The sequence below is a fragment of the Eleginops maclovinus genome, chromosome 15 (genome assembly GCF_036324505.1).
Source record: "Eleginops maclovinus isolate JMC-PN-2008 ecotype Puerto Natales chromosome 15, JC_Emac_rtc_rv5, whole genome shotgun sequence".
NCBI classification, from domain to species: Eukaryota; Metazoa; Chordata; class Actinopteri; order Perciformes; family Eleginopidae; genus Eleginops; species Eleginops maclovinus.
Genome location: NC_086363.1, coordinates 2,663,287 through 2,675,567, shown reverse-complemented (window position 1 = coordinate 2,675,567; position 12,281 = coordinate 2,663,287). Strand labels below are relative to the sequence as shown.

Genomic DNA, 12,281 nt, shown 5'->3' with positions numbered 1-12,281 from the left:
TAAGCTTCAAATAACAAGCTAAACAAAGTACCTGGGGTCACCTGCAATATGCGTATTGATTGCTGTGGGTATAAAGGATCTCTATAACCTTTTTTTACAATTTGTTTTATAGTTGCAAATTAAACTTAATGAAAATGGCTTCCAAAGTCTTGACATTATTCCTTAAAAGTGCTTAAAGTGTACTCCTCAAAAGCAAAACACAGCCTTTATACTGACTAGGAATGCAGGGAAGTTAGACTGTACCATTATCTGACAGGATAGGGGGTGTAAGACTTACCCAAAGTGTGTTTTAGTACTTGTCCATGGCTTCGTGTGTGTGTGTGTGTGTAGGACTGAACCATTGCCATGAACAGAGGCGTGTCCACGGACCATAACCTGGAGAGGCATGTGTCTGTTGGACTGTACCATTTCCTCGTGTTAGAGGGGGGTGTAGCACTGGACTTGACCTGGCTGCATGTGGTTGTACTTGTCTGTTCCCAGTGGCCAAATGTGTGTAGTTGTGTGTGTGTGTGTTGATGATCCTCTGCTGGCTTTTAGCTGGTCTTTGTTTGAACCCTTGAAAGTGTCTCCACAGTAACAGTTACCAATGGTTACGCAAGCTTGACAACCCTCAATGACCCACATTCCAGCCGTAAATCACAACACACACACACACACACACACACACACACACACACACACACACACACACACACACACACACACACACACACACACACACACACACACACACATTCCCGGCTCCACCCTTGCCTATCGAAACTTTGTGTTTCCACTCTGCCTGACTGTGTCTGTATCAAAGTGGGAAGTGGGAGAGAAAGGGGGGAGGTAGCGGGTGAGAGAAAAGTTTTGTCTTTCATGTGAAGATAAAAGAGAGACTTTGGCATACGGAGTCTTTTCTCACTCCTTTACTGTATGAGAGAGGGAGGAAATAATCTAGTTAAATCCTCAAACCACCCCCCCCCCCCCACACACACACACACACACACACACACACACACACACACACACACACACACTTTGCATCTCTGACCCTTAAGAGTTGTCTGGCCGCTCGTCTGCCCTGCGGGAGTGCTGGCAGCGACGTCCCCTCTTTATAATTCAAATTCAAAATTGCTTGGTTGGCATCCTGACAGGAAAGATGCCAACCCTGGGGAAGGAACAGTTAGGGTTTTCACGGCTGCTCCTGAAGGCATGGACAGCTGACATCATAAAAAATAAACATATTTTTATGAATTAAAACCTTAGAGAACCTAAAGGGAAACGGTGCCATTTCTTTCTAGGAATAGCCTCTCTCTTTTATTGTAATGAAGTTTGTTTGAGCTTATTTCAAAGATACATATGCACTTTAAACCTATCCTGTACTTGATGTTTTGTACACCGTTGCTTCATATTGTAGTCTGTCTTCACCATGGTGTTAAAGGAGCAATTCTGTCCTCTGTTAATTTCCCTGCACGTCGTAGCTTTTTTAATGTCGACAAGCTCCCTCTGAGATCTGAGGCCTTCTGAGAGCGTTTTAATGGCAGTTAACATGAAATATGAGGCCAGTTTCACGGCGGAACCCTAACGAATGCGTAAGTGCACACACATGCTGTGTCAGCAGCTCTGCTTACATGCGATTATATCAGGGCGGGGTGTGTACGTATCTTACACATTCTTGCTCTATAGTAGACTTTGTGCAGGGGGAAATGTCAACATGCAGGCAATAAATTTGCACTTACATACGCATACAGTGATCGCCCCAGGTGTCTGTTTCACTGCTCCACATCCAGTGTTGGAATTGGCAGTGTTTTAGCCAGTGTGTGTGAGTGGTTTCCTTACACCAACACCTTTTGAGATAAAGCAGATTAGAAGGCTTAAACACAATAAATGTTGACGCTTTATTTATGGGCCAGGAAGTTGAGGAGTTTCCTGGAAAAGAATCACGTCATTAAGAACTAATTATGGGGAAAATAGGAATTTCCCTAAAACACAGGCTGCTCTTACTAAGCCACCCCTGTCCGAAGAGGAAGGGCGGGTACTCAGGGCTTCACAGGAAGTCAACAATAGGACACACATGAGTGGTTTAAATCATCCAGAAACTGGGAAATTGAGGATGTAGTTGAAGTGCAGCATGTCATGTTGCGTAGTCATGAATCAGAAATAAATGAATGAATGTGTTTTAAATAATAGTGAAAGTGTGTAAAGGCTTACAGAGTTATGATGGAAGTTAATGGTGATGATAACAGACATTCCCATGCTCTATTATGTCTCTATTTCCAACGTTTTCAGAAATGTTTAGGCCACCATTTTTGACTGAAAAGTGCCTCCACAATACCCCATTAAGACCTTTAAAAAAACACAGATAAATGAATGCGGTCTCTTGTTTGTGGCTGTGCAGTTTTATGAGGCTGTGATTATCCCAGCGCCCAGAACAGCACATTTTATACAGTGAGGTTCATTTTCGGAAATTGGTCCACTACAATGAAATCATTCAGATGTTTGGCGTGAGAATACGGACTTCCGTGCACGCTAGCATGACGCATATTTATGCAGTTACGTCTGACTTTTAGAGGTTTAACCAATGAGGCAATAAATTAGAAATGCATACATTTAATTTCAGGTCAGCCAATAAAGAAACAAACAGCCCTCTCTCTCTGTCGTCACACGGCCTGCTGACACACTTCACTTCCTGGCTCTCAGCCAACGGTGCTGCTCTCCTCCTGTGACTCTTGAGGTTGCTGAACGCTCACCCTGTGTCTCAGTCCTTCATTAGCATCAACTGCTCTCACTTTATTTTGCAGGGAATCATCAATCAATGGGCTTGAAATTAAGAAGCGGTCTTTATATTTTCACAGTTAACTAGTTATTGTGTTGCATATAATAACACATTTACTCTCTGTCTTCTGAACAGGATTTGGAGTTCCATGGCGTGATGCGGTTCTACTTCCAGGACCGGGTCGCCGGTAACTTTGCCACCAAGTGCATCCGAGTGTCGAGCACGGCGACAACGCAGGACGTCATCGAGACGCTAGCGGAGAAGTTCAGACCCGACATGAGGATGCTCTCCTCGCCGAAGTACTCCCTGTATGAGGTGCACGTCAGCGGCGGTGAGTCTAAACATCCAGAGCTCGAACCAAGACAAAATAACGAGTAAACGTTTCAACGGAAGGATTAGTGAGTGTTTGACTGTCCTGTGAACCTGTGTCTGTGTGTGTGTGTTAGAAGAGCGTCAGCTGGACCTGGACGAGAAGCCTCTTGTTGTTCAGCTGAACTGGAACAAAGACGACCGGGAAGGACGCTTCGTGCTGAAGAACGAGAACGACATCCTGCTCAAGGTCGGCTGCTCTCTCCGCTGTCGCTGACCTTTTAACAGTCGGTTTACTACTGAGCTGACTCATCCATTCCTCGATCCGTTCATCGATTTTATTCATCCATCACATGGGGAAAAATCTCCTAGAGTTTATGTGGAGATGTTTTTCATCTGAATAAATGCACAAAGCCAGACCATGTGACATCAGATATTCCCCTGACAGATGCACGAAAAAGAACGTGAAAATGTAATTGAACAATGTTCTGATTAATTAAAGAGGTGTGGTTTTGCCCCAGATTTATTCCACATTGACTAGCTATATTCCTGTTGTATAAATTCCCTTATTTTGTTCAAATATTATCCTTTTTCTGACCTCTCATCCGTTAACAAGCATTTATTAAATGTAGGTCATGACTTACTGAAGTAGATGTCAAGAAATAATGTTTAACTACATTAACATCAGTTACATGATCAGATGTTAATTCGTAAGATCATCGAGGAAGACCTTTCATATTTATATGGTTCATGTATTTATTTATTGAGTACATAATACACCATACAGACAGTAGAAAACTCTTCCTCAGAGTTTCATAGAGCACATCACTAACCCTTCATCCCCTCTCTCCCAGAAGAGCCAGAGTAATGGTCCGGAGAAGGAGAAAGACGGAGTGATCCAGAACTTCAAGAGGACTTTGTCTAAGAAAGAGAAGAAGAAGGAAAAGAAGAGGGAGAAGGAGTTCGCCCGGATCCCCGATGGAGACGAGCAGGCGCTCACCCGGGAGGACGGGTAAGACTCATCCATCTTTCTGTCCTTGGAGAGGATGTCTTTGTTTCCAAGAAAAGCAGAGGAGGCTCAGAAAGAGGAAGAACTAGTGATTTAAAACCTGACCTTTCTCTTCCTCCATCTGTCTTGTATTTTTTTCTCACTTATTCTGTCTTCTCTCCCTGCCTCATTTGTGTGGTTCAGGGAAAACAACCGTCTGGCGGCAGAGGTTTACAAGGACATGCCGGAGACCAGCTTCACCAGAACCATCTCCAACCCCGAGGTGGTGATGAAGAGGAGGCGCCAGCAGAAACTGGAGAAACGCATGCAGGAGTTCATGAGCAGCGATGGGAGGCCAGACTCAGGTATAACTCTGTTTGTGGAGCCTCTAATGAACCCTTTTCAAACAGAAATTAGGAAATAGAAACCTAGATTGAGCTCTCATATTCTAATTGCAAGACATTATACAAAGACATGGAAAGGGAAATGTAAATGAAATAGATATAAATAAAAGAGACAATACAACAAAAAGATGGGAAAAAAACAAGAGAATAAAAGGTCTTCAGCCTACGTTTCAAAGTAACCATCAAATATTTCCTCCCCCACTCTCCTCCCCCCGGCCTCTGAGACAGAACAGTGTTGATGCATAGATCCAGATAAGAGACAAAGAAACATTCCCAGGAGCTAAACGGGATTCATTATTATGAAGTGCGAAGGAAAACACCAAGACCTTTTCTACAGCGGGCTGCGAGCCCAGATGCAGAACCTGTGAGAGAAGGGCTTTAGTCTGGGAAGTAATGAAGCGTTTTAACGAGTGCTTTTTTGTTGTTGGATGTCCTTAAGTAGCTTCAGTTAAACCTGACATTAACCCAAGATACAATCTGCAGAGAGACCTGAGAACTACAGTTCACTGCCTCTCCTGATATGTTGTGACAAAGCCTGAGAAATGTGCAGACAGGGCTGCAGGAAGCAGCTGTGAGAGCTGGGATCAAGACAACTAGAGCTTATTCATTACAGTGAATGGAAAGCTAGGTATCCACTAGAAGTGCACCAACTGCAGTGTTTGTTTATTATTAATAGCATACTTCATGGAACATTTTAATATAATTGTACTTTTACAATAAAACTTTAACTATTAAGTTACTTTTTAGATTTAATTATAATTACTTGATTCCTCCCAATTTGGCAGATGTGTTTAGTTAGAACAGCCTGTAAACAAGGCATTGGATATGTGTGAATTTAAATAAACATTACATACATACGCAGTATATTTGTCTCTACTGCTTGACCTGCTGACTTTGAGCTTCTAAGAACTTTAATTTTCCATCAAAGAAACATTTTTAAAACATTCATTTCAAGGACAATCAAAATGTAACCGTACAATCGTAATCAGGGTTTTGTCGAAACCGGGTAACAGGGTCTCCGCTCCGTCTTACTTTCAGCGAAAGTAAAATGCAGATTGTGAAATGTTAAAGTGATGCCAGAAAACAATATCTCTGTTGGTCAGAAAGGGTTTACTGAGTCCGGAAATATGGAGATGGGGTCAGATGTCTGGTCAGACGGCAGAGACAGCTTACGGAGAATAAATAGGGGATGGATGTCCGGTGGGTCTGCCGGGGGATGAGTGGCAGGCAGCAGGCTGACACTGAGACTGAGATTTCTGATCCTTTCTTTACTCTGCTTTTTTCTGGAGAGGAAGTAAAGAAACTCTGGATGTGTTTGTTGTTGGAAGTGCAATATATGACTCAGCAGCTTTAAGACGTGAAGACACTATTATTTTCTGCTTCACTCTGGTGCAGGATTTACACCAGAAAGTGGGCGGGGCTTAATTTTGGCGGGAAGTGATGTTAGCGCCTCATGCTATATTTTTCCAGAAAAACCCTGATAATATATACGATGACTGTGTGTATGTGTGCAAGACTGCCAGACAGACAGATGGACGGCTCTAAAAACAAATCTAACCACTGTCCAGCACAGGATGACTGGTGGTGAGACGGTGACGTCCTCGCAGCAGAAAGTGCTATTTTAAAGAAGCTCATTTGGTTTAATGCTTCTGTTTGGTTTTCTAAAGTCTCTCTTGTGGGATTTAGGAGGGTGATCATTTCTAGATGACACATCACAGGGCTATGTGTGTCTCTGGATGAAAGTGTGGTGCTTTGTATTTATATTTTACGAGCATTACAGTCACTCGCAGGTCTTGGTTCAACTTTTTAAAGGACCTTTTATTCAACACTTTATGTTCTATATTTCCTGTCATCTAAAAAAAGGACCATTTCTATTATGTGGTTTGGCATGGATTCATATATTCTGTTTAAAGCAGGGTGAATGTCAAACACCTACAGAGATGCATTCGTTTCTCAAACACACTGCAAACATGCTCATTAAATATGTATAAAATAGAATGTCCTGCAAGTAGAAAAATGAAAATCTGTGCCTAAAAATAGGGCAGAAGTTAGAGTACGTATAGCGTATATAAATGAATAATATATATTTGTGGTAAACTGTAATTTAAAAATGAATGAAGGGTATGAGAAGTTATAACGGTATACAGAGATGTATACTTGAAATATAAGGGTAAATAAATACTTAAATTCAGCCTCAAGAAACTAAATGTTTTCCAGTTTTTCTGCTAAAAAGAGAAAAAACGTGCAATATTTTGTGGTTAAACGATCGATTTCAGAATATTTAATTGATAGTAAATTATATTAAGCGTTGACTTTGAGTTTTGAATGACAGGTTGAGGATATTTGAAAAGGTCCCCATAAAACCTTGATGGTTCGAACTTAGAGAAATGGTCCCAGTCCTACAAAACATCCTGGAAAAAGTAACAAAATACAGGAAAAGGTTTTAGATAAATATCCTGGCAAAGGTTTCTTAAATGCACATGATATGACTCCTGCAGCTGTGTCTTCATGTCCTAGAATAAAAAGTCCTGGACAAAAAGTAGAGCAGGAAATATCCTTTAATAAATCCAGCCACTGAAATAAAATATTAAATATAAAAAAAAATACAAAATGAAATAAAATAAATAATAAAATAATGAAATTGATAAAATAAATAAAAAATAAAACCTAAAATTAAATTGCACTTTTATTGTGAGAGTAAATAAGGGTCTGCCCTTGTATGTGGTTGCAGAGCTCAATGATAAATAACATGTGTTGTGTTTTGCTGCAGGAGGCACGCTGCGGATATACGCCGACAGTCTGAAGCCCAACATCCCCTATAAGACCATCCTGCTCTCCACCAGAGACGCGGCAGACTTTGCTGTTGTGGAGGCGCTGGAGAAGTACGGGCTGGAAAAGGAGAACCCCAGAGAGTACTGCATCGCCCGGGTAATGAGATTTAACCGACTATAACTCCTCATCATCCAAAAACACATCCTCCACTACAGAGCATCCATTCCCATCCAGTTAAACTGGTTTTTAGGATCAGTTGGGTTTAACCCCCCAGCTACCGTTGACACCATTAAACAGATGTTGAGTCACATCCGATCGCAGCACCTTATTTGCTAAACTGAAAGTGATTTTTCCGTGAGTACACTACCAGATATCGCCCTCTTCTTAACACCTACCTCTTCCTCCACTAAACACAACTCCCCTTCTCATCAATAAACACCTCCATCATCCTCCTGAGAGGCTGCCTGCAGAAGACAGCCAAGGTTATGGTCACATGCACACATAAAAGCACACACACACACGCTTATAAATGCACACCCACTCTTCACCTGACAGAAGAAAACAGAAGACACTAAAACCTTTGGGAGGAATTCAATTGCTTTCAGTCTGAGTGCTGTACCAGCAGATGGTGTGTGTGTGTGTGTGTGTCAATGATGGTGAACTTGGCCGCCCTCCCCGCAGCCTCTCATATCTATCCTCTCAGATGGACTCTGACTGCAGCCAATCATATGAAATAACTGCTGCTCCGACAGCCAATACAGTGAAATACCCTCCAGAGAACACACACACACACACACACACACACACACACACACACACACACACACACACACACACACACACACACACAGATGGTCAGTAGCAATTTTGCTGAGACTGAAGCAAAGTCCATTAGTTTAGCGAGCATGAGCAATAAGCGCTAGTATTGTAGCTAGTAGCTGTTAGCTTGTGTGTTTTGTTTATGGGGGATGTAAGCGAAAAGGAGACTGAACTGGGTGATGAGATGTTGGAAAGACAGCTGTGAAGAAATACAGAACATTGGCATTATTTATGAAGCCTGAGAGCAGCATCATTTCATTAGGAAGTGTACATCTTGCGACAAACACTGACGTTTGTTTGAAAGAAAAGACCTGTCTTGATTGACTCACATTTTATTTTGCAGCAAATCAGGACAGGTCTTTCCGTACATTGTTTCTGTGTGTATAAATATAAACTGTATGAATATAAGTCACTTCATATGATGTTTTAATTGTATTTATTCTATATTAAGTTAAATATTTTCTTTGCAGCAAGACGATAAGTCGGGCAAAGAAGTGATTCTGGAGGATATGGAGTGTCCACTGCAGATCTTCAGGGATTGGCCCGCTGACAGAGGTAAAACACACTCACTACACTCACACTCTCACTTGCATGAATATACACACAGACACACACAGAGACACAAGCTCACATCTCTCACAATTGTTAGTGTTCTTCCTCATTTCTTGGCCACTACTGCCCCCTGCTGACGGCTCATAGTCATTACAACTGCTAGTCCCTCTACTTCTTGTTCCTGTGCTGCCCCGTGTTGTTCACACAGTGCTTTTATGTTGTGTTTCAGGAGCGCTAGTGTTCCAGCTGAAGAAGAGACCCCCCGACTACCAGGGGAGGAAGGGGAGGAAAGTGGACGACAAAGGAGTGCTGAGGAGAGACGGCAGCAGCAGCTCCCTGCCGCCCGAGAAACTGCCTTACCTGGTGGAGCTGAGCCCAGGTACAAACACTAAGACAACACCTGCCCTTTAGCTCTACTATCCATCAGTTGTACTTGTAACACAGGGTTAGTGTAAGGTATGTTTTCAAGGTTAGAAATATGCTTGATCTGGAACTTACTCAGACAATTACATTTATTATGAATAGCTGGTAAAATAATCACAATATATTGACATTAGACTATGAAAAAGGAACTCTGTAAGCTTATTGTCCTGAGTTAAAAGCACTGGAAAAGTGACAGAAGTTTACTTTAAATGCAGTCATAAACAGTAGCTGTTATGACGTATATTAGCCAGCAGTGTAGCGACAGTAATGAACTCTCAGGGTTACCCAGAGGTGAGGCTGTCTTCCTTTTTAATGTGAGTGAACCACATGTGGCGACGTGATGGCCTCCAGCTGTTCTGTGGTTTCTGCTCGTACCAGCCGAGGATTTCCTCTCTGCATAAAACTCACAGTCGGAGGGCAGGAGTCGCCTGAGGCAGCAGCTCCCAGATAGAGGTGCATTTACCTGAGCGTGATGGTGAATGCTGCTGCAGCTTCATTAAGACACCTTGAAGCATCCACAGCAGATGTTATTTCAGTATTTTAAGAACACAGCTGCACTGGTTCAATGCATTATTTACCTTTTAGCATTCCTTCAATGATTCTTGTTTATTGAAGCATCTTTTTAGCGAGTTTTAGTTCCTCAATTTACCTTCAAGCTTACATTAAGTACCTAATTTTAAGGGAAATATCTGAAGAATAATGTCAAATTATCTAAGGAAGATGATATGAATCAAGCTATATACATTTTTTTATGCAGATTGTTTGCTTAAGGTAAAGGAATATAGTATTTAAAGTCTGATACCGAGTACAAAAAAAGAGAAGTCTCTGCAGCAAATCTTTCACCAGAACAAGATTTGAAATATTGACCTATTTTAAAAAGATGAACATGCCTGAATCGCAGAAGTAGTGCAGGAGTACAGATAAAAAATGATGTTGATGTATGTTGCATTTCCTGGTTTCTGTATATTTACGACACGATGAGGAGGATGTAAAGAGCAACAACAGAGCTACATGTTATTTGCATACAGAGAAATGGAGGGAAATTGCTCTTTGACTTAGTAGCAGTAGATTTGCCAGGTTAATGGACTTGGAGAACACAAAGGTAAGTAGGAATGCAGTAAAGAAATCCCACTATGGAGACGACATTATGATCCTTAAACACACCCTCACCTGTAGGAGCATTTTTTAACCTCTGACCCGAGTCTTGCTGAGTGCAGCCCTAACCGCTTGTTTCTTGCTACTGACCCCCCTCTCTCTTTAGCTTCCCTCTTGTCTGTCTTACACCTCATGTCATTAACGTATCTGCCCTGATGGAGACCCCGACTCTTCTCAGCAGTAGATGTTATTACTGGGGAAACCTCAGGGTCTAATCTGAGGATAAACTAACACCTCTGCTTCATCCACTGTCCGGTTGACGGATCACTGCGTCAGGAAGAGATGGAAATGAATTTGGTGGCTCTTAAGTGTGTGTGTGTGTGTGTGTGTGTGTGTGTGTGTGTGTGTGTGTGTGTGTGTGTGTGTGTGTGTGTGTGTGTGTGTGTGTGTGTGTGTGTGTGTGTGTGTGTGTGTGTGTGTGTGTGTGTGTGTGTGTGTGTGTGTGTGTGTGTCCATGCATTTAACGGGTTAACAAGTTATTGCTGCATTTTTCCTCCTTGCTGCATTTTCACCCTCTGCTATGTGTCTGCTTTCTTCCCCTCCTCTTTATGGCATTTTGTGTTGGTGTGTGTGTGTGTGTGTGGGGCCTCGTGCATGTGTCCTTCCTCCTCTGCACCTGCCTGCCTGTTTGCCTAGGGCGAGGGAATCACTATGCCTACTACGCCTATCGGCACCACGAAGGTAAAACCATCCTCCACACTTCCTCTGTGTCTGTTGCAATGGCTGATGGGATTTTTTTTGGAAGGGGGTGCATTGACCCCTGACCCCTGACCCCACTTCCCATCCAGCCTTTGTGATCGAACACACACCCCCTCCCTTCGCTTAATGTGGTGTCTGTTGTATTTGTAGTCCTTTAGTTGGATAGAAACAACTTCAGCATATTTAGATTTTAGATTTCAGTTCTTGCTTTTAGTTTTAAGGCACAATGATGGGTTTTTGGTTGTGGTTTTTAAACAAAATGTTCAATTTCGGCCCCACCTCGCAGGCTAAATGAGGCTAACGTTGCTCACGGGTGGTTAAAAGCCAATCCCACGAGCCTTACTACTAATAAGTGTGTTTTATGCGCTGTGTCCGCTTCTCAGCTGCCTCTTGGATGCGTGCTTATGATGTGGAACATGGACATTTCTAGACGTTGACGCCCAGAAAAGTTCCTTAACACCACAAAATGAAGTTCAGAAATCCTACTCATTGTGCCTTTTGAAAGGAATTACTGACTTTTTGATTCCACTGACAGTTAAATAGGAAGGTTCACAAGCAAGCTAGCCGAGTTAGCTTAGCTTAGCACAGTGACTGGAAACGGGTGGAAAACATAGCTTGACAAAATCCATCTACGCTGAGGTAAAATAAAACGGCTGCTGGTAGAATTCCCAAAATATCGACACATCCCTTAGAATAAACAACTAGGATTTAACCACACTGAGTAATAGGTGCCAATACATGAGCCTGAAGTATTTTATTTTTCTGTGTTATTTTTAGGTTTGGTTCTGAGGTTTTTCTGATACTCGTTCATTTTTCCCTGGTTTTTTCCCCTTACAGCAGCCACAATTTCCCCACTTTTCCTTTGGTGAACTAATATGCCGCTTTGCTTTTACTAAACTCCTGATTACTAATAATCAATAATTCCTCTGCAGCCCCCCCAATTCCCCACCACATTAGTCGTTTATATGAGAGTGTATTATATCTATATTTCCTGTTGAATTGATGGATGGATTCTGTGCTGTCGCCGTGTGTCGAGGTCAATATGAGCGTGTGATCCTGGATGTGTATGTTACAGTACTTTGTGCGCAGTGCTAAATGTGTGTGTTTGTGTGTGTGTGTAGATGGGTCTGATTCACGAGACAAACCAAAGCTGTACCGGCTCCAGCACAGCATCACGGAGGTCGGCTCCGACTGCACGGACGACGGAGCCATCCAGGTAACGACACGAGGAGAAACACACGGGGGGGAAATATAAAACCATATTCAGACTCTAATTTTCATCAATATTTCAACACCTGCGGGGTCAAAGGAGTCGTGGAAAGTAACTAAATACCTTCATTCAAGTACTGTATTACCTACCGTTTTGAGGTACTTAAATCTATGTACACATTAGAGGATCACT

The 12,281-nt window shown here is 42.3% G+C and overlaps 1 protein-coding gene across 1 annotated transcript in view; it reads left to right on the top strand.

Moving 5' to 3' along the window:
• The window catches only part of LOC134876658 (afadin-like), an 81,535-nt gene that overhangs the window by 23,926 nt on the left and 45,328 nt on the right, over positions 1–12,281 (top strand). The window contains 8 exon segments of the mRNA XM_063901705.1: positions 2,894–3,089; positions 3,205–3,317; positions 3,922–4,079; positions 4,260–4,420; positions 7,230–7,387; positions 8,521–8,605; positions 8,832–8,981; positions 12,001–12,095. Coding sequence (XP_063757775.1) covers positions 2,894–3,089; positions 3,205–3,317; positions 3,922–4,079; positions 4,260–4,420; positions 7,230–7,387; positions 8,521–8,605; positions 8,832–8,981; positions 12,001–12,095 — 1,116 coding nt within the window.